This window comes from Dermochelys coriacea, chromosome 1 (assembly GCF_009764565.3).
Source record: "Dermochelys coriacea isolate rDerCor1 chromosome 1, rDerCor1.pri.v4, whole genome shotgun sequence".
Classification (NCBI taxonomy): Eukaryota; Metazoa; Chordata; order Testudines; family Dermochelyidae; genus Dermochelys; species Dermochelys coriacea.
In genome coordinates this window covers 63,300,615-63,327,641 of record NC_050068.2, presented here as the reverse complement: position 1 = coordinate 63,327,641, position 27,027 = coordinate 63,300,615, and the positions used below count along the sequence as shown (strand labels likewise).

Genomic DNA, 27,027 nt, shown 5'->3' with positions numbered 1-27,027 from the left:
GCTCAATTAACAAGGCACTCTTAAGAGCTGCCCTTCACCTCTGTGCAATGTAAGTATTTACCTATTCAGCGTGCCGTGCACTAAAGGGGTGAACCCTGCTGATGTGCACTAAAAGTTCCCTAGTGCGTACTGATGTGCCGCTGATTCAAACAAACAAAAATCCTCATATGCTTTGAATTATATAGTGTTGTCAAGCACTGATAAAGACAGCAGCTGTGTCCAACTGAAGCAGCTTTGTCCAACTGAAGCAGCTGCGGCATTGCCGTGATGGGTGAAGTCTCTCCCATATGTTTAAGCCAGTTCTACCCTTAATTACATCTTCAATTGAAGTAATGGGTGCTGCACTTGTGAAAAATGAGGAATACAGTCCTACAGATTAGAATGAAAATTGGCATACCACACCCATCACCGTCCTCCAAATGCCTCTAGAATCATGGAACAAACGTTTGTCCATTCATCTACAACAGATCCATCAGTTAAACCAGTACAGGGTCCGTACCATAGCCAGCCCTCTAACTGGACTGACCAGGGTCAAGACAATCAGACACATAGGTTTTGAGTGAGGATTTAAAAAAAAAAAAAAAAAAAGGAAATCACCTTCTCTAGAACTTTCCCCACAAGAGGAAGATTAGAGACTGGGCAATAAATGGAGAAAATATCAATGTTAAGAGTTTGCTTCTTGAGCAAGTTCCTAAGAACTTCTTCTTTAAGAAGCATGTTTATTCTGAAGTTCCAACAATCTAGATCTTATAAAAGTTGCAATATTGAAACTTCACAGATGTAGCAAAAAGAAACTAGACTGTGTTTCGGCATTATTAGCTGGATATGAGAATCTGTCTCCCTCACCCCAAAACTGTAGCAGCCTGGGTACATAAATTCAGCAGTGATGGGTTCTTCAGTCCCCACACTGTAGCGGGCAGCGTCAAATGTTTTTGATTGGCTGGGCTGACTCTCCAGGTAACTCCTCCCCACTGGAGAACCCCTCCAGAGAGTCACTTCTAAAGTTAATAACTGTCATATCTGAATAAAACATTCTTTCAGAAAGCACTAACAGATAAAACTGCCCATCATTAAGTAGTAATAACTGTCCAACCTGAGGGGGGAAAAAACATATACATTGGGATGATCCCAAGGGGCACTAATTAAATGCAAGATAGTTTTTCCATCAGCTCTCCCTAAAAAGAAGGAAAAATACACAACACTTTTGAAAATTAACCCCCATAAGAAGGAAATGAAAAATATGGGAAGAATTTATGGACCCAACCCCCTACCAGAACTAAACAATGTCAGCTGATGCACATTTCCTCATTTTCCTGGGTCCATACATTCAGCAGTGATGGGACTTTTGGAGCAGTACTCCTCCCCTTCCCCTGCTACTATCAATTATTGGGTGGGCTAAGAGAGAACGCACCGTCCAAAGGCTGCCTCGCCTGACTGAAGTCTATCAATCTTAGAGACCTTTGTGAACGAATGCAGGGACCTCTCGTCAAGTTGTTGCCCTGCAAATTTGTTCATCTGGTGTAGTGGACCTGCCACCCCCTGAATTTTCTGTTGCTCTTGTGGAATAGGTTTTCACGGTGAAGTGAGGAGTTTTCCCCTTTGCTTTATATGCCTCTAAAATTCCCCACCTAATGTATCTCGATATGGAAGCCCTCTCTGTCCCTTACCTCTGTGGTGTATTAGAACAAATCAAGTGGATGTTTTTCTGTAGGTCTTTGTTCTACTATAGATATAAATTGCCCTCCTGACATCTAAGGTGTGCCATACTCTTTCTTTCAGGTGGACTAGATTTGGGCAAAATCTCCTGGGACCAGGGAAAAAAAGAATTTGGGGTGAATGATGGGTCTGTCATTATGGAAAATATGATTCTGAGGGACGACAGAAAGGGCTCCCAACTCTGAGACCCTTCATGCGGATATTCTGACCACTAGAAAAGTAACTTTAATTGTCACAAAATACACAAACACTTTGGACGGGGTTTGAAAAGTGAACTTGAAAACTAATTCTATACTAAGAAAAGATCCCATGGGGTTATCCTAAGAATAGGAGATGGTCTGATTAGTTCTGAGGAATTTTTTGATGTGAGGGTGATAGGATAAGGGAGATCAACCCTCAGCTGCCAGAATTGAATACAAAGAACCACCGCTTGTGTTCTAAGTGTGTTGTACTGCAGCCCCAGAGATAGACCTGCTTGTAAGAATTCTAGGACCAATTTGATTGAAGTTGATCCTGCCATTATCTTCTTAATGTGCACGAAGAATCTTATCTTCTCCATAATACTGTATAATGAGAATAGTTAGAAAAATTTCTGGACTTCAGTAGGGTTGAGATCACAGCCTTCGAGTATCCTAGGTTTTACCTCAAAATCAAGGTAGTCAGGTTCAGGGATGCCAGGTTATGATGAAACAGACAGCCCTGAGATAAAGTACATCACAGTGGTAGTGGGGGTGCCATGGACAACTCCACAAAGTCTGAAAATCGGGGATGTCTGGGCCAGTATGGTGCAATCAGAATCACGGTAGCCTGTCTCGGTACAGGTTGGATGGTGTTATCAGGGCTTTAGAGCTGTGCTCCGGCTTCGCTCCAGCTCCAGGCAAAAACTTGTAGCTTCACGGCTCCGGAGCTGCTCCATGCTCCAGCTCTGGGCTCCGCTCCAAAGCCCTGGGTGTTATCATAGGAAAAGAAGAAATGCATATAGCAAAGCCTTGGGCCATACCTGTGAGAAGGCATTGATTCCCCTGACCCAATGGTCTCTCCTTTTGGCATAAAAGTTTTTTGTTTTGGCATTGGAGCTGGATGCAAAGAGATTGCATGTTGATTTCCCAAAACACTAGACTATGCAATTGAACTCCCTCTGGTGGAAACACTGTTCCCTCAGTCTGTGATTTTGCTGCTGAGCCAGTCTGCCATAGCATTGTTCTTTGACATGCATGGCTCAGACTGGCAGGATGTCTCTCAACCCACCTGAAGGTAGCTGTGGCTTCTGCTTGTTACAAGCTTGACCTGGTGCCCCTTTGTTTGTCTACATATGCCACGGCAGTAGTGTTCTCTGTGAATCCAAGTATGCATCTGGAGTTTAAAGGTAGAGAGGAGTGCCTGAAGGGTTAGGCTAGGCATATCACCTAGCAGTTCCTAACAGTTTATACAGCAGTGAGATTCCATCTGCAACCACTGAAATTCTACTATGTGCCAAGTTGCGTGAGCTTCCCAGCCCTCTAAGCCAGCATCTGTCTTCATGGTATGTCTCAGTGATATCAAATGAATACTGCTCATGAATCTTGTTAGAGGTCATCGCCATCCAAAGAAGGGAAGTCTTACAGCGAGAGATGGAATTGTGATTGCAAGCAGGGAAGCTCAGCAGGTAGTACTGCAGACACCCAAGATGAAACTTTGCCCATGTGAGTAGGTATATGCATGAAACCAACACGTCTAACTACACAGTCAGTCCTTCACATGGGAACGTGGACTGTGAAGCATATTGATGCAGAATTCATGCCTGTCTATCTCTGGAAAGGAAAGCCCTGTGGAGTGTGGTTTCCAGCCAACCCCCCAGGTGTCCTATTGTCTGTCTAGGGCTGAGCTATCTTTTCTCCTGATTGAGTATAAACTTAGGTTGCGGCCGGGGGGGGGGGGGGTACCCTCCATTGCCTGTTCCTGACTGACTTCCGTAGAGAGGAGACTTATCAGGATGTTGTTGAGAAAAGGGTACAGCTGTATCCCTTTCTAACAATGGAATGTCACTATTGCTGCCAGGACCTTTGTGAATAGCCTTGGGGTAGTGGCACTGCCAAAAAGGCTTCATACTGCATGTGCCAAGTGCAAACCTCGGGTATAGTCGGTGGACCGGAATGAATGGAACGTGGAGATGTTCCTCCGGGGAACATTAGGAAATCCCCCTGGGTGATAGCCACCATGGTGGTCTGAGCAGTCTCCATTTTTAACTTGTGGGAGTGGATTGACTTATTGAGAGTCCTGAAATCCAGCACCACCCTGCCCTCCCAATTTCTTGTGAATCCAGGGAGCATAAGCCCTGACATCATTCCTGGTTTGGGATAGGTTACACTGCCCTGACTTGAAGACGATTGATTTGCCTGAACATGGTCTTCCTCTTGAAGGGGCTGAGGGAGAAAGGGAAAATTTGAAGTAGGGATCCTTTTGAATGCTGTGGTGGACCCTTTGGAAATGTCTCTTACCCATTTGTCTGTAGTAGTCGTGATTTGTCATCTGTCATTTCAAATTATGTCCCTCTTACTATATAAAAGTGGAATTTAATTTAGACTATAGCCAGAACACTAAAATAGTTATTCTGTTTTCAAACTTTTGCAGACAATACCCAGGACAATTTGTAATTGCCCAGTAATCAAGTTGTTGATTACTTGTTGAGTAATCGGATTACCGGAGTTGAGTTAAATGCAGTAATTTATGTACAATGTGAGATTTAATACTCCAACACTGACATGGAGTGATTTTTTGAAACGTGATATTCTGTTCTCTTCACTCATTCAATGGTCAACCATCAAAGCCTATCCACCTTCAGAGCCTGTCAATAGCACTTCATGCAAGAGCTAAAGAGCAGTAGGACATGTTTCTTTCTTATTTTGTAAGTAGCATCATTATTGTCTGGTCAAATAATAAAGAAGCAAATTGATATCTTCTCAGTGTGGTAGCATAAAACACTCCTTATAGCAAGCGATTGACCAAGCCCCAATAATGGAAATTCAATGTACGTGTATCGTACATAGGTTTTGTAAGTTTCCCTCCAGATGCTTAGTTTCATTTGGAACTAAATTTTATATGGTGGAAAGTACTGATGAAACATGTCTCCATAAGACAAAAGTAGAAGAAAATAAATGTGCAATTTTACAGCTTTGGCTTTTTTTTTTTTAATTGTATGCCCATCTCCTTTCACGCAGGTGTCTTGAAGATATCTTACTAATTTAGAATGGCAGGTGAGCAGCAGTTCTGTTCTCCATAACCTTCAGAGAAAGCATGCATTTACATAGTGTATCATAGTTCAATTTTTGGCACATTCGCTGGCTCAGTGGATGGGAGGGAAGCAGTAGATGTGATATATGTTAAGTAAGGCTTTTGACAGTCCTGCATTATATTAATAAGCAAATTAGTGTACTGTAGGTGGATGCACAACTGTTTGAATGACTGTACTCAAAGAGTACTTATCAACGGGCTGCTGTCAAACTAGGAGAACATATCTAGAGGCATCCCACAAGGGCCAGTACTATTCAATATTTTCATTAATGACTGAATTATGAGTGCTTACAAAATTTGCACGTGACACCAAGCTGGAAGGGGTTTGCAAGCCCCTTGAAGGTCAGAATTAGAAATCAAAATGACCTTGACAAATTGGAATTTTAGTCTGAAATCTGCAAGATGCAATTCAATAAGGAGTGCAATTACTACCGTAGGAAGGGAAAAAAATCAAAAGCACAACTACAAAATGCAGAATAACTGGCTAAGTGGTAGTAATGATGAAAAGGATTGGGCGTTATAGTGATTCATATTCAGTTTGTAATTCAACAATGTTATTCAGTTACTAAAAAGGCTATCATCATTCTGGGGTGTATTTACTGGAGTGTCATATGTAACACATGGGGAGATAACTGTTCTGCTCTTCTCAGCACTGGTAAGGCCTCAGCTGGAGTACTGTGTCTAATTCTGTGGAGTAAAGGGTCTAAACACTTTAAGAAAGATGGACAAATTGGAGAGTCCAGAGAAGAGTAACAAAAATGACAAAAGGTTTAGAAAAACCTCACTTAGGGAAGAAAGGTTAAACAAACTGGGCATGTTTAGTCTTGAGAAAAGATGACTGGAGGGGGGACCTGATAACAGAGGTTAAGACAGGGGTAAGTCAATAGGTGGACCACGGGCAAATCCAGACTGCCAGATGCTTTTGAATGGACAGTGAAATCTTTTTACTTACTAATTATCACTATTGTTATTGTGGTGTGAAAAATGTTTCTCCGGAGTCTATACCTTGACTATATCTTGACCAAGAAATCTAGACCTTCACAAATAATAATTGACTACCCCTGTGTTAAGGGCTGTTTATGAAGACACGGGTGGTCAACTGTAGAACACGTAGTAAAGGTCTTACTCAGCAGCAAGGGAGATTTATGTTAGATATTACAGAACACTTTCTAACCATAAGGGTACTTAAGCTTTGGAATAGACTTCCAAGGGACAGTGTGGAATCCCCATCACTGGAGGTTTTTGAGAATAGGTTGGACAAATATGTTAGAGATGATCTAGGTTTACTTGGTCATGCCTCAGCCCAGGGGGCTAGACTAGATGACCTCTTGAAGTCCCTTCCAGCCCTACACTTCTAAGATTCTATTATACTCATTATAAAAGCTTTATTTTACGGATATGTTTCATTAAGAAAATTTGTTTTTCCCCACCACCATTCTGATCAGTTTCCCCTTCCCACCCAGACTACATGAAACTTCTACTGTTTTGGTGAACTGTGCTTGCAACAAATAGTTAACAGATCAAAAGAAGGACAGCTCACTAGGCAGGTCTCAGAGTTACAGCGATGGAATAAGACATGAAAAGAGGGATAAGAGAACACATTTATACCCCTTTGAAGGCGCACAGCCAACCAACCAAAGCATGCATGCAGCGATAGGATGGGGACTCATCCCAGAGGATTCTGACCCCCATTTCTATAAATATCACCTTTTAAAACTTTATCAGGATGGAAGACCTGTATTGGTACAGGCCAAAAGCGAAGGACGCTGGAGCTCTTCTCTAAAAATACTGAAACACTCAATGCAATGTTCTGCATTTTAGAAGAACAATACAATCAAAAAGAGATGGTAAGCAAATCTGTGCATTTTTGTTTTTCTACCCCCTTTCCTCGTGAGTAGAAACAGAGGACTGGCAAAGGACATCTGTCAACAGAAGAGGCAGATAGAGCTTTTCCAGATCTAGCAATCCTCTTCCCCTCCCCACCCTTCCACCCATCAGGTGCTGCAGATCCACCCAAAGGTAGGAAGGATGGGAGCCCTAGCAATTCCTCAATCCTGCTACTTCTACTTCAAATTTCCTTCTCTGGTGATTCCTCTCCCTCCAAGAAGAGAACAGGGAGCTCATTCTTCTTTTAGCAGAGCAGGAGTGTTGCTCCTATGTACTTGGTTCTCAATATCTGTACGACTTAGCTATTACTTCTCCAAATGTAAATTTTGATTATGTTTTTTCTTCCATAGCTGAGTTTTCAGACTTAAAAATAAAATGAACCAAACTTCTTTATGGAAAAATTTATATTTTACAGTTTTATTCTTCAGCAGAGTTAGAGAGCAAACAATTAACACTGTAGTTGAAAAGTGTGTTTACCCAAAGTTGCCAGAGCTAATAAATTATTCAACAGAAATACTGTGAATTAAAAATAAGGCAATAATCCTAAACAGACCACTAAAGGTCTCCACATCCCCCAAAGTACAGAACTGATAAAGTTAGTAGAAAATGTGTATTTATGACTTAGTTCAATCTGTTTCTGAAAACCCCTCATGGACAGGAGGGATGAAAAACAGGCTTCCATTCCTGATTAAACCTTAACACCTGCAGACAAAGGAATTACTAAAGCATGCAAGATGTAAAGACGGTAATTCCGATCTTCAAGGGAACATTCAGTGTCTTAAATCCAAGAATGCTGTGTCCATACACAATGGTCAGTATGTGAATATGGGCAACACAAAGATGCCAAATCAACATATTAGAATTTTTTCCATTCCATGTCATCAGGAGGATTTACATCTACCTTCCTTTTCCCCACATCAGACCAGTTGGTGCTCAGAACAGTCCCTCCAGACTCCATCTGCAATAGGGAAAAACATTTGTTTAGTCTGCTGAAGTTAATTATAGCCAGTCATTTAAAATAATCCACAGTTTTTATAGCAGATTAAGTTCTGCACGACTAGTGCATTGTTTCCTGCAGACTCTAATGCAGATTCCCTTGAAATTCTCCAGACCTTCTGAAACCCTTCCCTATATACTATGTGCAATTATGATTACATTAAACGAAGATGACTTGATCTAGACATAGGATGTGCACATGATTTTTGTATCAATCTTCGCATATTTTGCACACAAGACTTCTGACATTAAAATTTAATAAAGCAATAATTTCTGTTGTCATATGTCCACTTTTGATGTGATTAAGGCAAACAAGTAGTGACACTGTTTCAATACACAGTAGCCTCCAATGGTCCAATCATGCATTCTTGTGCACTCAAACTCCTATCTGAAAATTAGCAATTGACAGAAAAATGAAAGGAGTTAGGTTCTCTCCTCTGGAGATCTTATGACCAACCAGGAAGGGGTAAGTTGCTTCCACTGACATTAGTATAGGCTCAAACAAACAAATGAGCAAGGATGGAGCGCAATCTTTGTGCTCCAAGTCTAAGCTCACCACTCAGAATTAACAATATGGAGAAATGCAACTCTTCCAATTGCCAGTACATAAAAATGCTATCATAGCAATATCACTGGATCATTTCTTTTCATACTCAGTAGGGGCTAAGTTTCCATATTCTAGAGACTCATATATATAAGTTCTTGTGCATTTATGCATTTTACCACAATTGCAGATGCAAACAGAGAGATGTTTAAATATTTATTTGCCTCCGATTACCACATTTGCATATGCAAATGACTTGGCCCACAAAATCTGGCCTCAAGGTATTTTTAATTTTATTTATTTACTTTATAGCATTCACAAAGATGTAAGGATAGACTGAAGTCTTACAAAGGACTTGTTCATGGCACGTTTCACTTCATCTGTACCATCTGAATAGATTTGCTGAAAGAGTTTATTTAAAGCAGCGTCCCCCTCTAATTTTTCATTCTTTTCTTCTTCTTTGATCTCAACCACCAATTTATCCCAGTTCCTTGTATAATGAGAGGATGATGGATATAGGTGTTTGGAGTCTGGAAATAACATCTGCAGTAAGTTAAATTGGCATTTTTGGCAACATTTAGAGCATGAAATAAATAACCCCACCAGAATTGAACAAAAAGTACCATGGATCTGTAAGTACCGATCTTGTCAGACAAGCCTGATTGCTTTTTTGGACAGAATTTTAAAGCTAACAAATGAAGGAAATTGTAGGAGGTGGATTTTCTGGTGGATCATCTGATACAGCACAATATCCTATCTTGTAAAATTCAGTCTGACTGGGTTGAATAGGAGCCACATTAAAGGATTAAAATTGGCTGAAGAACATGAAAAATCATGAACTGGCAATGTATCCATATGTCACAAGGTGAGTGTCAGAGCTGGTGTTATTCAAGATCTTAGGACCTGATCCAGTGACCAGTGAAGTCATTGGGAGTTCTTCCATTCAATGGGTGTCGGATCCAGGGCTTTGGAGCTGTGCTCCGGCTCTGCTCCAGCTCCAGGCAAAAACCTGCAGCTCCACTGCTCCGGAACTGCTCCGTGGGCTCCACCCCAAAGCCCTGGTTGGATCACAGCCTTAATGATCTCTGGAAGACTAAGTATTGGTCACATTAAAATATCTTGCAGTTCATACTAAAAATCAGGAGGTATTGCAAACATCAGGGAGGGCAGGCAAAAAAGGAACCTCAGCAAGGCTGAAAACAAAGGGAGAAATGAGGATCATCTTGAAAAGTTATCTGAAGCAAAATACCGTGGGAGGGAGAAACCAGGAACGCAGTAATGCTGAAAAGCCCTATATGATATAAACAGAGAAGTTAAGCTTGCACTGAATGTGGCAGGTCTGGGTGCCTCAATAACAAAAATATGGAGGTAAATCAGAAGGAAGAAGATGAACATGACACCAGGGATTAGGCAGCTATAGAGACTTATTTATAAGGAAACATTAATGAGTGCAATATGTAGCTTGGCTAAGCAATGATGGGAGTGGAGGAGCACAGAGCATACCAGACATGTAGAAATGATAAATGTAAAAATGAAAGCGGAGAGTCATTTTAGATGGTACAAGGGGTATAAGTAATGAGCTGAAATTAAAGGAAAATTAAGCCAAGTATCAAGAAAATCTTTTGATGTATGTGAGCACTATTAAACTAAAATTTTCTCCAAAAGATGCAAGCCCCTCTCAATGCAACAAAGGAGAATACAATTTAACTAGGCAGCCCAGTAAAACAATAAGCTCCCAGAGAAAACCCAGACAAGCACACATCCTGAATAATCCCCTCAGGTAGATAAAGTCACGAGCAGAGTGAACAGCTGAATTCTTAGGGCTTTACTACCAATCGGAATCCATTCCCACTACCCATGAAGTTCATGAAATTAGAGTATCAGAATTACATGTTTACATTTACTATATAGGTAAACCTATTACTACAAAAAGAAAAGGAGTACTAGTGGCACCTTAGAGACTAACAAATTTATTTGAGCATAAGCTTTTGTGAGCTACAGCTCACTTCATCTGATGCATTATGCTCAAATAAATGTGTTAGTCTCTAAGGTGCCACTAGTACTCCTTTTCTTTTTGTGAATACAGACTAACACAGCTGCTACTCTGAAACCTATTACTACAATATTTCATATGTATAAGATGTTCTAATGTAATTGGAAAGAACGTTAATAGGACAATATGTATATTTGCATTAAATGCTAAATGAGGTCAAAAAACAAACCTGATGTGTATTGTTTTAGCTTAGGAGAATCTCCTTGCCCCTCCAGCTTCTCCCATCTTATAGCCTCTGGCTTCTTCATTTTTATCTCAATCTATAGAACATACAAGATGTATAAAGACCAAAACCTGTAATTCCAGATCACAATAAATAGTTTTGCAGATTAAAGTAGGCTAGGTTGCAGGACAGTCAGAGTAAAAAATCTCAAATCTATGCCACCCAGTTACACAAAAGTTAACCTCTGCATAATTTTATTGCACTGATTCTCCTCCCTTTTTACTCCCTATTGTTTATTATTCATTCGAGTCTTGTTTCGAATTAAGATTGTAAACTCTTGGGCAGGGACTGTGTCTTTCTGCATGTCAGTACAGTATCTAGCAAAATTAATCCCCTTCTTAGTGCCTTTGAGCACTATAGCAATACAAGTTATACATAAGAATGAAATGCATCTTTTACATCGAAAGGGCTGCAGAATCAGAATTCAGTAGCTTACCTCAAACTTCTCTCATATCTAAAGGTTTAGTATTTGAAGCACAATACATAATTACAGACCTCGCAATAGCCTGACGCTATTAACAGTTTCCAGAAGGCATTAAAAACTCTATGGTGTTAGCTGGTTTTGTGGATAAATAAAAACCTAGTCTTTAAGACTGTTGGGGGAGAAAATGTCTGGTATTCATTCCAAATTTGGCAGTGAGTGTGGACACGGTAAATGCAATCTAAAACAGCTCTCTAAACAGCCATATTCAGATGCCTTCTCACAGTTGTTAAACTTATATTTTTGCTTTGCAACTCTAACTCAATAGCCAATGGGAAAATCCAAAACAGATACAATTTTCCTAAATGCTACAGAAGTATTTATATTTAAGACAACTTCACCTCAAAACAGAATTATACTGTTCACTTACAAGAATGCAGTTAGTACGATGCTACAGTACCTTAAATTGTGTCTTAATTATTAAAAATTCCCTATTTTGTCTGATCAGAATACATAGTTTTACCTAAAGCCACTATAACCCGGGGATCCCTGCAGACCTAAGAACAAAGAGACCTTTGTAAAATGCTAGCTCCAGAGCTCCTAGTAACAAGTTGCTTAAACAGCATCATGCTGATCAGAAATTTGAACTACTTCATCCATTCATCAAATCATCTGCAGGTAAGCAATAATTTAAGATGGTTTTTAAAACAGGAAGTAAACTCACAGTCATTTGTTCAATCCCTAGGTTTCTGCTTTGAAGTCCAGCGTATTCAAAGCTGTATGTTGGGTTTTAAAATGCATGAAACATTCAGTTATCCCTGCATTTTCTTTGGGAGGGCTGCACACCATCATTTCCCTTTCCTACACAAGTTTACATAGATATTTACTTTGTTTACCAACAACCTGGAAAAGTGAAAAACACGGAACTTTAGCGGTGATGAGAACACCCCCAAAAGAGGCAAGGACTTCAATATATGTGTTTTAACATACTCTCAGGTCTAAGAAGATCAGCCCAAAGCAAAACAAGGCTTCCTCCTCCACCATATACTCTGATCTCAACTGCTGTTCCTAAGCGCAGGAACACATTGCCTCAACAGCTTCCTCCTCCCACCAATTTAATATTCAGAAAACTTAGTACATTATCTCCCTCTATTCTTCTTATTTGGAGTGTTCAGCACCTTACTGCAGCAGTTTCTGAAAAATATTTAATTCCATTTCTTTTGAAACTTTCTTTTCTAAAAATGAAGTCACTTGCTATTACTGCTGTCTGCATTTCTAGCAGTAAAGCCTACAAAATGAAACAATCTAGAAAATGCTATTTAGTAAGTAACATTAGTATTAGTAATCAAACCAGGCTATTTGAAACTTAGCTGGTGTCACTCCTGATCAGAACAAACTGAAGAATACTGGTGGCCTTGCGATTCCTGCTTCTGCATCACCTTACACAGAAACCAATCTTCAGTTTTGAAGAGACAGAAGAGAGAAAGGAGCATGCCACAGAAAAACTAGAAGTCTTAGGTGAAGCACTTAGGAGAATCAGCACCTTTTTTTAAGCATTGCAGGCCCCAGCAAAGAATGTTTGTACATCTGTCACAACTGAATTCTACTTTCTGAAAAGGGGGTAGAACTAAACTTCGATTCTAGAAGCTTGGTGGTGTGTGTGATGTCCAAGAGTAGTACAAACTAATATTCTACATAAATCTTAGTCCCAGACTGATTCCCCACTTTAAATTTAAACTACATTTGCTCTTTGTGGCCCAATAACCTACGTGATTCAAGTCCTTTTGAACTTGGATGCACTGTTCATTTGTTCTGCTTCCAAATTTAGGAACTACACATTGAAGATGTTTCCCAGACTCATGTCCAAATACTTGAGGTGTCAGAATGAAGTTCCCCTACTTCCTCCTTCCCCCACAAAATACAGACCACGGGTATACTCTATAAAACATTCCAACCAAGTTTTATGGCAATCTTTACCTTCTGCTCTTAGAAAGTCTTTTCTCCCCAGCACCTACATGCATTTTACTTCTTCCATGCTTTTAAATTTGGATTTCCAAAGAGAGTCTGACAAAGTTACAAATCAGAACTAAATCACTAAGTTTTACAGATCATCAACTGATTCTCTTTAATAGCTAAGAGTGTCTCAGTTACAGAACGAAGTCATCCTTCCAGCTACTTAACCTGTCATTCAGGAAGAGAAGTCTGTACTTTAGTCTAACCTGATCGTGAAGAACCAATAGTGAAATTCATGGGGGAAGTGTCAAATTAAAAAAGTTACGGAAGAATGGAGGAACGGGGGGGAAGTCAGGGAACATCCATGATCTATGCCACTATGACTAGCCTTCAGTAAAAGTCTATAATAGTTCTAAGTAAGATTTGGAAAGCAAGTAAGAGAAGTGTCGCTAAAAACAGACAATAACCACACTTTTCGGTTTTCAGACATTAAAACTCACTAATCTATAGCTCTGTGATTAGTTTTAAGATAATTGTAAGGTCTGTTGAGCTCCATGTAAGTCAAGGAGAGATAAAAAGGCTTCTATGCTGCCAGGTGTGGCAAGTCACACCACCTCAAAGAATGACTCAAATGTCAATTAATAAATGTGAAGTGCTCCTTACCTTCTAAGCTTTCATAATGCTGGATTGGATAAAGTGAGTAAAAAGTTTTCCCTCTAGTGATATTAGAACAGACTAAACCAGTCATTGAACTCCCTGCTTCTTCAGCTGTGCAGAACTTGATTACAACATCATTCAACATCAACATCATCCTTCCCTTTTCCATTACACCCTTCTGCACAGACTGTGAAAAGACAGTGGCCCTTCCTCTCATACTATAAATAATGACACTCCAACCTTACTACTAAACCTTTGTCCGTGCCCTAAGCATTTCACCTTGATGGTTGCAGCCTCTTCTGATACGAATGGGGACTGGAAGGTGGGCGAGATAAGAAACCTATTTAACTGAACCCTTCACTGTCTTCATCTTTCTTTATATTTCACATTCCCTACCACAGTTTGTCAATGTTGGTTTATGCTTTAATTTACTGAGACTAAGTCTACATTTAAAAGGCTGCAGGGGCACAGCAGGAAAAGCCTTCCCATCAGTGTAATAAATCCACCTCCCCAAGAGGTGGTAGCTGGGTCGACAGAAGAATTCCTAGCACTATCTATATGCGGATTTAGGTTAGCTTAACCATGTTGCTCAAGGGTGTGGATTTTTCACACCTCTGAGTGACATAACTGGGTCAGTCTAATTTTCTAGTGTAGAAAATAAGATCACCTTGAGCTCCTCAGGGACAGGTACTGTGTCTTCCTTTACTTGTCAAGTGTTACGCATGACTATGCCACTATACAACTGATATTGTATAACACCATTCCATTAACTCACGTTAGCCTGCAGCCTGTTTGTTTGCCTTGGCTGTCTGGCAGATTTAGATCCATATTCTCAAATTTTTATTGTTGGTCTTTAGAGTTTAACTTTAGTTCTTATTTTTGAGATCTGATTCAGCCAGTAACAGAATAAGTGACTAATCACCACTACTATTTGTACAATCTAAGTATTGTACTTTTGCCTATTTAGTTCTATTGTACAGAATTACTGAATTAGATATTTGTACACTAGGCCATTAATTTGAGCTAAAACTTTACTTTTAACAATTGTTATGTTTAAACTCAAGAGGACACCTTTTAAATTAGGTACATGCACTTTCTTCTAATTATTATTTTTGAAACCGAAGTGCTTTCCCTTTCCAGCATACCTCGACCTCATGGATTCCTTCTGAAGGTCTTGCCTGCCCATCACAGTACTCTCCCCATGCTTCAGGAAAATGCAAATCAAGCTTTACTGTTTTTTCTGCTCCACTGATACCGGTATTTGTTTGTAATGTTGTAGCTAATTCTTCCCTCTACTGTAAATGGCCCTGAGCCAGAGTCCTATTATATGACAATTATCCCTGAAAGGAGGTTTACAAAACAATTCTTAACACATAAGATGCAGCCTTCTTAATCTTGAAATCATTTCATAACAGCAGCTGACTAAAATAAAGACAGATGAAAACATTTGAGTGAGAGTAGTGATAACATGGTTAGACCTCGACTCAAGTTTCCTTCCACTGGAGTAACTCATTAGCTAAAGCAGCAGGCAGGAACAGAAAGGAAGGAAACGTGTACAGTATCACCATACAACCCACATTTTCTAAAAACAGAAACCTATGTACTTGGGAAAAATTTTCTTGAGAGCTGATCTGATAAACACTCTTGTGAACCACACATCACTATTTATATTTAATAAGATTTAAATGTGTTTAAAACAAGCGTTTTTGAAATGAATGCTGCTGACTGACAGATTACAGAGAAGAGTCTTGGTTTCTGCCGAACACCATGTCAGTCTGGATTTTCACTGCCTGGACAAAGGTGAACACATTTTACAATTTATTTTCATAGATTCCAAGGCCAAAAGGGATCACTGTGATCATCTTGTCTGACCTCCTGAATAACACAGCCACAGACCTTCCCCCAAATAATCCCTACATCCTATCTTTTAGATAAACATTCAATCTTGATACAGTAACTCCTCACTTAAAGTCATCCCAGTTAACGTTATGTTACAAATTTCACATACAAATATTATCCATGATGATTTTATGTTTTCTTATAGGTCACTGATAAAAATGTTAAAGAGCAAAGGGCCAAGAACAGATCCATATAGGACCCTACTGGAAACAAACCTACTTGCCAGTTATTTTCTGATTTCACACTGCTGTGAAGTTCTAATTTTGTGTTTGTAACAGAGGATGTTATGGATCTTACTTTATCAACATTAAACATTATCTAAATATTAATATTTATTCTAATTGACTGGTTTTCTATTTTGCTTAAAAGTTAGACACTTGAGAGAAAGTACTTGTATCTCAAGTTTTGTTTCAGTAGGACTGAAATATATTAAAGATCAATTTATTTTTGTTTTGACACATATTCATAACTTAAGAGCACAAGAGAAGCTTCTTGACAGATTAACTTTAAGTCCTGATTACAGTATAACTAAATACAGTTTGTAGCCCATTAGCAATATGAGTAGCTCTCAATATCATTTAGGCCCCCAACCTACCATGGTTACTCCTTGGTTAATAAGTGCAGCAGCTAATTACATATTACTGTCCATAGTCAAAGCATTTGATATATAGGTGAAATTCATGTGCAGCGAAGGGAGGGAAAGAGAATAAATTGGAAGTTTAACAAAAATAGAGAAAGTAGAATTTCAAGAAATGTTTAACCTATACTAGATGTATGCACACTTCTGTAGGTCAAAGTTACCCTACAGCAGGGACTTCCCCCAAACTCTTTGTCTGCCACACTCCTACCTCCCTCTATTTCAGGGATTCCCTACAAACCCCTTGCCTCCATTCCAGGGGCTCTCTGTTCCCCCACCCTCAGGCCCTTCCTCCTGTTTTGCCCCTCCCCTCTATGTCTGAGAGACGTTTCATTCAGGGTGTCAATATTTTAAACTCTATTAGGACAATGGGCAGAGCCAAGATGGTGGGGTGTTATGCTGGAATTCATTAGTGGATGCCACCTTTATTCTACAGACAATAAAAGAGGCCTGATTGAAGCTGATGGTCTTCTAACCAGATGCCAGGGGCTCCATTTTTTCCATTCCAGTTTTGCATTTTTCACAAAAATCAATAGGGTTTTGCCTATTCCTAGATTTGGAAATTGATTAATGGCCATCCAGAAGTTATGTTACAGACAGATACCATCAAATTGAGTCTAGTACCTCACTTTGTTCAGCTAAAAATTCAATTAACTTCCTTAGAAGTAACGCGCCCCCCCCCCCCCCAGGTCCTTTTTTAAGGCAAAAAGGCTTCACCTGGAACTCCTAACTGAAATCTAGAAGCTCTAGGTCTTAGTCCGGGCTGAACTAATATACATTAAATTTCTCAAAGAGGGATAGGCCCTCTGGACTGGAGTACGCGTCTATAGCTAGAAAATATTTCTGAGCTAAGCTGAACTCCCAGGGTGAAGCAAACTTCCATGCTACACCAAACTTCCAACCAGAGTGAGCTTCTAGGCAATGACACATTCCTGACTAACATATTTCTGAGTGATGTTAAACCCCTAAACTGGAAAGCTCATTACAGCTGGAGCAGGCTTCTGATTAGTCAGAGCTCCCAAACTGGAGTGAGCTCCTTCCTAACAAGTTCTGACCAATCAACTCAGTGAACCTCACTGTAAATGAAGACACTCAATAGCAAACATGCAGCATCTTCCAATACCAAAAGAAAACATCACACATTATCAGAAAGTTTATAGTCTAAATTAGGGCTTAATTAAAAAAAATTAATCGCGATTAACTGCGCTGTTAAACAATAGAATATCATTTATTTAAATATTTTTGGGTGTTTTCTAACATTTTCAAATATATTGATTTCAATTACAATACAGAATACAAACTGTACAGTGCTCACTTTATATTTATTTTTGATTACAACTATTTGCACTATAAAAAACAAAAGAAATAATATTTTCAATTCACCTAATACAAGTACTCTAGTACAATCTCTATCATGAAAATTGAACTTACAAATGTGGAATAATGTACAAAAAAATAACTGCATTCAAAAATAAAAATGTAAAACTTTAGAGCCTACAAGTCCACCTAGTCCTATGTCAGCCAATCTCTCAGACAAATAAGTTTGGTTACATTTGTAGGAGATAATGCTGCTCGCTTCTTGTTTACAATGTCACCTGAAAGCAAGAATAAGCGTTTGCATGGCTCTTTTGTAACCAGCATCGCAAGATATTTACATGCCAGAGGCACTAAAGATTCGTATGTCCCTTCATGCTTCAACCACCATTCCAGAGGATATGCATCCATGCTGATGACAGGTTCTGCTCGATAATGATCCAAAGCAGAGCGGACCAATGCATGTTCACTTTCATCATCTGAGTCAGATGCCATCAGCAGAAGGTTGATTTTCTTTTTTGGTGGTTTGGGTTCTGTAGTTTCTGCATCTGAGTGTTGCTCTTTTAAGAGTTTTGAAAGCATGTTCCACACCACATCCCTCTCAGATTTTGGATGGCACTTCAGACTCTTAAGCCTTGGGTCGAGTGCCATAGCCATTTTTAGAAATCTCATATTGGTACCTTCTTTGCATTTTGTCAAAACTGCAGTGAGTGTTCGTAAATCAAACAACATGTGCTGGGTCATCATCCGAGACTCCTACAACATGAAATATACGGCAGAATGTGGCTAAAACAGAGCAGGAGACATACAATTATCTCCCAAGAAGTTCAGTCACTGATTTAATTAATGCATTATTTTTTTTAATGATCATCATTGTCAAATATAAAAGAAAGGGTAACCACCCTTCTGTATACAGTGCTATAAAATCCCTCCTGGCAAGAGACAAAATCCTTTCACCTGTAAAGGGTTAAGAAGCTCAGGTAACCTCGCTGGCACCTGACCCAAAATGACCAATGAGGGGACAAGATACTTTCAAATCTGGAGGGCGGGGGGAGGCTTTTGTCTGTCTGTGTGATACCTTTGCCAGGAACAGATCAAGGATGCAAGCCCTCCAACTCCTGTAAAGTTAGTAAGTAATCTAGCTAGAAAATGCGTTAACTTTTCTTTGTTTTGGCTTGTAAATTCGCTGTGCTGGAGAAAATGTGTATTCCTGTTTTGTGTCTTTTTGTAACTTAAGGTTTTGCCTAGAGGGATTCTCTATGTTTTGAATCTGACTGCCTGTAAGATTATCTTCCATTCTGATTTTACAGAGTTGTTCTCTTATCTTTTTTTGTTCTTCTAATAAAGTTCTGATTTTTGAGAATCAGATTGGGTTTTTTGGGTCTTAAAAATCCAAGGCTGGTTTGTGCTCATGAAGGGGCATGTGAACCCCTGTTTAGCATATCTGGCACGTAAATACCTTGCAACACCAGCTACAAAAGTGCCATGCGAATGCCTGTTCTCACTTTCAGGTGACATTGAAAATAAGAAGTGGGCAGCAGTATCTCCCGTAAATGTAAAAAAATTCTCTCTCTTAGCATGGCTGAACAAGAAGTAGGATTGAGTGGACTTGTAGGCTCTAAAGTTTTACATTGTTTTGTTTTAGAGTTCAGTTATGTAACAAAAACAAACAAACAAAAATCTACATTTGTAAGTCGCACTTTCATGATAAAGAGATTGCACTACAGTACTCGTCTGAGGTGAACTGAAAACTAACATCTTTTGTTACTCATTTTTACAATGCAAATATTTGTAACCAAAAATAATATAAAGTGAGCACTGTACACGTTGTATTGTGTTGTAACTGAAATCAAAATAGTTCAAAATGTAGAAAAAACATCCACAAATATTTAATGCATTTCAATTGGTATTCTACTGTTTAACAGTGCAATTAATTGTAATTAATATTGGAGTCAATTGCATGAGTTAACTGCGATTAATTGACAGCCCTAATCTAAAATCTCTATTTTATTAGAAAGAAGCAAAAACCAACTGTGCAGTTGGGTTCTACTTTCCTCTCTTTTGGGACTTATTTAAGAATTAATACATACATTTGACACTTTCACAAACCTCTCACCTGAGCCTCCACAATCTCAATTCTCAGCTCCCTTACCATTATTGGCAGTTTAAGTCAGCCCATAGTTATCCCCTTATAATCAGGCTAAAACCTATTTTTCTGAGTAAACAGGATCACCTGACCACATCTGTGTACCCAGGTTGTCCTGTATTCCTTCTCATCTCTCTGCAGGCCTTCCAGAGCACAATGCCCTAGGGACATGCTACTACAGAAGACGCTCATTAGTAGCAACGTATCGGTGCTGTCAAGGTTCCTTCCCCACTCTGAACTCTAGGGTACAGATGTGGGGACCTGCATGAAAACCTCCTAAGTTTACTTTTACCAGCTTAGGTTAAAACTTCCCCAAGGTACAAACTATTTTACCTTTTGCCCTTGTACTTTATCGCTTCCACCACCAAACGTCCAAGAGATATATAACTGGGAAAGAGCCCGTTTGGAAACGTCTTTCCCCCCAAAATCCTCCCAAACCCTACATCCCTTTTCCTGGGGAAGGTTTGATAAAAATCCTCACCAATTTGCATATGTGAACACAGACCCAAACCCTTGGATCTTAAGAACAATGAAAAAACAATCAGATTCTTAAAAGAAGAATTTTAATATAAGAAAAGGTAAGAAGAATCACCTCTGTAAAATCAGGATGGTAAACACCTTACAGGGTAATTAGATTCAAAACACAGAGAATCCCTCTAGGCAAAACCTTAAGTTACAAAAAGACACAAAAACAGCAATCTACATTCCATTCAGCACAGCTTATTTTCTCAGCCATTTAAAGAAAACAGAATCTAATGCATATCTAGCTAGATTAATTACTAAGTTCTAAGACTCCATTCCTGTTCTTTTCCCAGCAAAAGCATCACAGAGAGAGAGAGAGGGGCTTTGTTTCTCCCTCCCCCCAGCTTTTGAAAGTATTTTGTCTCCTCATTGGTCAGGTGCCAGCGAGGTTATCCTAGCTTCTCAACCCTTTACAGATGAAAGGGTTTTTCCTCTGGCCAGGAGGGATTTTAAAGGTGTTTACCCTTCCCTTTATATTTATGACAGGGGCCCTTTTGCTATGTTGCATCTGAGTGGCTGTTGCTGTTATGGGGATCATCATCTGACCACAGGCAGCCTGCTTTTTCTGATAAGTAAAACAGATACAGTACATGCTAACAATCTATAGTTGTAACAATACCATGTATGTTTATTATTCATACAGTAATATATTAGTATACATACTGTACATTTTAAACACATGCTCTGTTCTACGTTTGTAGCCTACCACCATATTGTATCAAGATAGCGGTATTAACTGATTTAACGATATAAAAATATCGAGTTTTATTTTTATGTTTTAAGAACAATAAAACCTCAAACGTGACCACAAACACAACCTCTTGATCGATCTTGTAAACATTTTTTGTACTTGCACTTAACTATAATACTTTGTACATACTGTAAGTCACCCTGGGTAAGGTGTCTGTTAAACAAATAATGTAATAACCTAAATTAAAGTATTATTCCACATCAGTGTATTCTATTTATATAGTAAGTATCAACTGTTTGCAAGCATGGCTTTGATTTTTGGCTAGGGAAAGGCCCTGTCATCAACCAAGTGCCTTTTGCTGATGCCATGGAATTCTATTCAGATTTGTTAGAGTTAGAGAACTGATGACTTTCAGCAGTTTACACTACAGTTTGAATCAATTGCTGATTGATTTTGACAGCATTCAAACTCCCTAATGTTCTAAGGCTAGGGCCTAGCAGCTGCAGTATACACTGCACTGATAACCACCAGGAGAATAAACTCAGCCTGGCTGCTGCCAAAACCGACATAACAGCAGGATGGAAGGAAGAAAGCATGCATTAAGCTGGCCTCCTATCCAAAACATGGGGACCTGCACATGGCCTCAGTGATCCATCCTCCCCATCAGTGAGCACCACTTGGGGCAACAGCACTCCTCTTCTGGAGGCAGAAGAGAATCCCTGAAAATGAAAGTAGTAAGAACCAGGAGAAAAATAAATTCTAAAATCACTTCTGCTGACTAATTCATTCTGTACCCTTCACAGCTATTAAGAAATGCCTTATATCCCATAGAAGTTAAGTTCCGAATACAATGTAGCTCTGATTTGGCACACCCAAATCCCATACACTTAGCCACACTGCCTTGGTATCCTTGTCCTTTTTTATTGTATGTGTAAAACTGGGATAGTCATGCATAGGTAATCCACTGTTTCAGTGCATTGTATATAATCCTCTAGTGGCTGGTTCAAGGAGGATTCAGCCGGGTGGGTTGATCCACCTCAATCAAGGGAATTTAAATCAACAATTTAAATCACCAAGTGGAAAGCCTCAATTTAATTCACTGATTTTAAACAACTTTTCCATTTGTGCATCAGTTATTTTCTAAAGAAAGGTACATTCATTGGTTGAGACAACCATTAACACATGTTGATTTACAACTAAATAGTTGTTACACTAGATTTGGTACATATTTTTGCTACCTAGGAGGATATGTTATAACTATATACATTTATTTAAGCAATGATACAGCTTAATATTTTCAAATTCTTATTAATTGTACATTTTTAGTATGTTAGAAAATGGTGAATGATATATTCTTTTTTTTTTTTTTTTTTACACTAGATAATTAACTTTTTGTCCATGGTTTTGTGTCATATTGCATTTGAAAGGTAACTGGAATTTAATTAAACAGACAAAACAGTATTTATTTTTACTTAAATGTTTTAAGAGATAAGTTTAGGTCTAAGCATATTAAAATTAAATCAGAATATAAAACATTAACAGAAATTATAATTCAAATAAAAAAAATTCTAATTTTAAATCAAAAATCCAATTTTTTTCAAAATTTTTTTTTTTAATTTTTATCCAACTCAGATTAAAATCTTCTCCTGCCACCAGCTAATATAGTTATTTCTGTAGCTCAGGAGGCAGAAAATTCAGGATGCAAGTCCTGATGATGCAGGATGGGGCCTGATGACAATTGCACAAAAATAGAATTTTTTTTAACCTTTTTCCTTTTATGCATTCCATAATTTAAAGAAAATTCCTTTTAACGGTTTCTTATATGCAAGTTGGTAAATTCTTAGTCTTTTCCCACCACATTTGTTTGACAAAGAAGAATCAAGAATTTTGACCAACATCCAACTGATATACTCAGCACAAAGAATATCAAGTATTTCTTTACTCTTTCCTGGAGAAAGAATGGTGAATAAGATTACATTTTGCACATGAAATTCGAGAGAACCATATAAAATGGAACTGTCCCAGTAATACAAGCGATCTTGACATAAGCACTGCATTTTGGCTCCCCCTGCTGGAAATAAGTCTTTAAAACAATTGATGCTATTAATGCAACTCTCCTTCTCAATTCTCCCACAAAAATAAGGAGTGAGTAACTAGGTTTGTGGCTTTAGCCAAAGATGCATGACCTAAGTTACTTCAATTATCAGTTACAGTGGTAATCTGTAACATACACAGCACCTACCTATGCATTTTCAGATACCTGATTCAAAAATTTTGTATTAGAAATATGAGCTGGTCTGATGTCTATGTACTGATGCCATTAAGTATACACACACACACACACACACACACACACACACACACACTCTAGAACCTCAGAATTACGGACTCCAGAGTGACGAACTAACCAGTTAATCACTCACCTCGTTTGGAACCAGAAGCACACAATCAGGCAGCAGTGGAGACAAAAATAGCAAGCAGTACAATACTGTGTTAAACATAAACTACTAAAAAATAAAGGAAAAGCAACATTTTTCTTCTGCATAGTAAAGTTTCAAAGCTGTATAAGTCAATGTTCAGTTGTAAACTTTTGAAAGAACAACCATAACGTTTTGTTCAGTGGGTTGGTGGGAAATTTCTCATCCCTAGCCACTCCATACTACAGGTTATTTGATCTGTTCAGGTGTGCTGTCTTCCAGTGTATGGATCTGGGGTTAAATAATGGAGGGCTTTACATTTTTGTGCCTGCTTTTAGGGTTTCTAAAGATCTGCACCAAATTATGTTTAGCTTGGTTCACCATTACATAAGCATTTAGAAGAATTCTTTTTGCCAGAATGCTACATCTGGATCCCATCCCCTCATGCAAGCTATTTATTTTACCTTCTATCCTTTGAAATTCCCTTTTCATTTTCTTCTGGTAAGTCTGTTAAAATCTTTTCTGTTAGGCATTGTGCAATGTTAGTTTGTCTTGCCTTTCTTTTGCCTGCAAAGTTCAGCAAGACAGTTATTTGTATGGAGTGAAGAGAAGGCAAGAGATCCAACTTCTTGAAGTATGGGCACCACAAGTCATTACAGTTTAAGTCTTTGGGCTGCAGCTGTCTCTGCTGCTGTTCTCTTTCTGACATGATGTTAGCCTGCCCACTGGAGTTCTTGTCTTCTCCATTGGTGTAAAAAAAAAAAAAACAACCTCCAGTAGTTGTGTTTTTACCTTTTGTCTTCTCTCCTTTTGCCTCTAACTTGTGGTGGCAGCAGGAACGGATAGAAGCAGGTGATTGCATGCTCAGCTGGCACACTGGGATAGCTGATTGATCTGAGTGCAAATTCTTACTACAGTGCTTAATATGGTGCCATGGGCTCAAAAGCACTGGAAGACCAATTACAGCCCTTGGTCTAAACTTTGACCAACTGTAGAAAAAACAATTTTAAAATATCTTTATTGGATGGTAGTGTAGCATTGCACTGAGCACTTCTGTTTTGAGGTGACAATAACTGCTTTCATAGTTTGTTGAAGACTGACTATGGGAGTTCATGTATTAAGTAGTCAGAGGTTTGTCTCTCACAGTCTGACCAATGCAGTAGCTCCAACCATGGCTAGCTTAGATTTTTTTTTTTAAAAGGTCAGTAGCTTTTTGGTACACATCTTTTGTATCAGAACCCATGCAAAGAGTCCTCCACTTCTATATACTGTAATCTGGGTTGTTTTAGCTATTTATTTTAAGCCCTAAACTTAAAGTTTATGGAGAAGATGGTATGATGGGATAACATGATTTTGGCAATTAATTGATCTTTAAATATTCATGGGAAATAGGCCCAATGGCCTGTGATGGGATGTTAGATGGGTTGGGATTTGAGTTACTACAGAAAATTCTTTTCTGGGTATCTGGCTGGTGAATCTTGCCCACATGCTCAGGGTTCAGCTGATCGCCATATTTGGGCTCGGGAAGGAATTTTCCTCCAGGGCAGATTGGCAGAGGCCCTGGAGGTTTTTCGCCTTCCTCTGTAGCCTGGGGCACGGGTCACTTGCTGGAGGCATCTCTGCTCCTTGAAGTCTTTCAATTGTGATTTGAGGACTTCAATAGCTCAGAAATAGGTGAGAGGTTTTTCCACAGGAATGGGTGGGTGAGATTCTCTGGCCTGCGTTGTGCACGAGGTCAGACTAGATGATCATAATGGTCCCTTCTGACCTTAATGTCTATGAATCTATGAACAACCCCCATTCCTAAGGTGTTCATAACTCTGAGGCTCTACTGTATCATATTCTAGCTATGTGGCTATAGTGTACCACAATAACATGTTCAAATAAACAAGCTGAGGGCTATTAGGGAAACAGCAGTTTCTCATTACAGGTATGCTAAAGGGAGTAGGAGGCAAGTGGATAGCTTCAGATTACATAGCTTATACAAATGCTGTTTGCAAAAGGAAAACCTATTGATATACAGGTATTGGAGGATGTTGTAATGGCAAAAGCTAGAGACCAAACTGTGGTTCTGCTCCCAAGAATGATTATGTAGAAATGGTACCTTCCTCAGCAGATTTGCTCTGTGTATATTCAGTCAGACAAGTTCTTTCAAAAAATTGTTTTGATATTTCATCATTGTTAGCACAGCAGAGCCAACACAACTCTAGAAAAAGCTACACTCTTTTCTGGATCCAGTACCAAAATTGTTTAATTTTGATTGCAGAACTTTTATTGCTGGCTGTGAACAAGCCAGAAGATAGCTTCACTTTCAGATCCCAGGCACCCTTTGCAGATCTAGCAGACTGAGTACACTTGCCGAAGCCAAATCAGGCTACATAAGACAAGAACTCTGGTTACAAGCACACATGGGACAAGGAAGCTGTTTAAGAAAAGACAATTTTGCAGCAAATGGTTTAGAGAATTTTCTTTCATGTAAGACAGATAAATATGTCTGAAACAAATTTAATACCAAACACAGCTCTCTCTAATAGTCACCTAGACATTTAGGTTTTCCTGTATTGCTATATAATATTTTAAAACAACCTGGATCAAGTCAGAAATATAAGGATAGTCTGAAGGACAACAGGAGAGAAATTCTGACCTTAGAGGTGTAAGAAGTAGGTAACAGTTTAAGTTCTAAGAGGTAAATGCCACAAGAAGAGATGGATACCAAACACTGTGGGCACAAGTAAGTGTTACATACCCTGAAAACTATTTGTATATGGTTACCCAACCTTTCAAGAGGTCAGCTCCACACCAAGAGAGAATGTCAAACGGTCAGAAAATTAGATTAGTAAAGGACAGTAAGATATAGATAAGTTTTCTTTCCCCAGAGATGGAAAGGAAAAGGACAGAAGGTCAGCATTGAAAACCTATAGCTCACTAAATTAGGAAGTAATACTGGCAATGACGAAGTTATTATTTGGTTGAGAAAATACCGTAACTACTTATAGCCAGATTATGAGAACAGTTTTCAGAAGTGCGAGGCACCCAGCAAGAGTTTTGCTCCATTTGTGAGAGTGCTGCTGTTTTATTAAATCTGGGACTTAGTCTCCCAAATTTTGGTGGCTTGGATTTTCTGCAGGACAGACTGTGGGAGAGTTTGACTGAGTTTAAAGAGTCTGAACTACTGTAGCCATCAAGGAAAATGGTAGCTGGAAAAAATGTTCCTATATGCAGAGTTGTTATCAGATATGTACTTTGAAGCCTGCCCAAAGGCGATCGGTTGGGACCCATATTAGTGATGAAACTGTTTAAGAGATTTTTTTTTTGTTTTCATCACACTTTTCTTAAGTCTAGACAATATTCACAGAACTAAAAACTTCATACCCCCAACTTCAAGATTTTTTCCCCTACTCAAAAATGAGCTATATACAAGTAATATACTCCCAGTAAACGTTCTCTATTCTTGCAAAATGTCTGAGATATTTGTATAAATTAGACATATTATACTGTTGGCTCCATTACCAAAAGTACACATACCAGAAATCCCAGCTTTAGGGTGTTAAAAGTTAAATCTACGTAAGGTAGCTCTGCTTTGTTCTTTTAAGACAGTTCTCAAGCAGCATGAGTTAGAAAGTTTCTCAAGATAGAGCATTACAAATATGAACCTCTTGGATAAAAGACAGATATGTTCTA

The 27,027-nt window shown here is 38.9% G+C and overlaps 1 protein-coding gene across 4 annotated transcripts in view; it reads right to left on the bottom strand.

Moving 5' to 3' along the window:
- Positions 1-7,262: 7,262 nt before the first annotated feature.
- SUGT1 (SGT1 homolog, MIS12 kinetochore complex assembly cochaperone) overlaps positions 7,263-27,027 on the bottom strand; it is a 47,938-nt gene continuing 28,173 nt past the window's right edge. For 2 of the 4 annotated variants that reach the window (XM_038418398.2, XM_043504567.1), the window contains 3 exons: positions 10,636-10,726; positions 8,762-8,943; positions 7,263-7,831 (listed from right to left, as the gene is read on the bottom strand). In XM_038418398.2, coding sequence (XP_038274326.1) covers positions 7,730-7,831; positions 8,762-8,943; positions 10,636-10,726 — 375 coding nt within the window. In that variant the 3' untranslated portion in view covers positions 7,263-7,729. Of the gene's footprint in view, positions 7,832-8,718; positions 8,944-10,635; positions 18,327-27,027 lie in introns of those variants that run through there. The other 2 variants (XM_043504569.1, XM_043504566.1) reach the window with 2 other exon arrangements.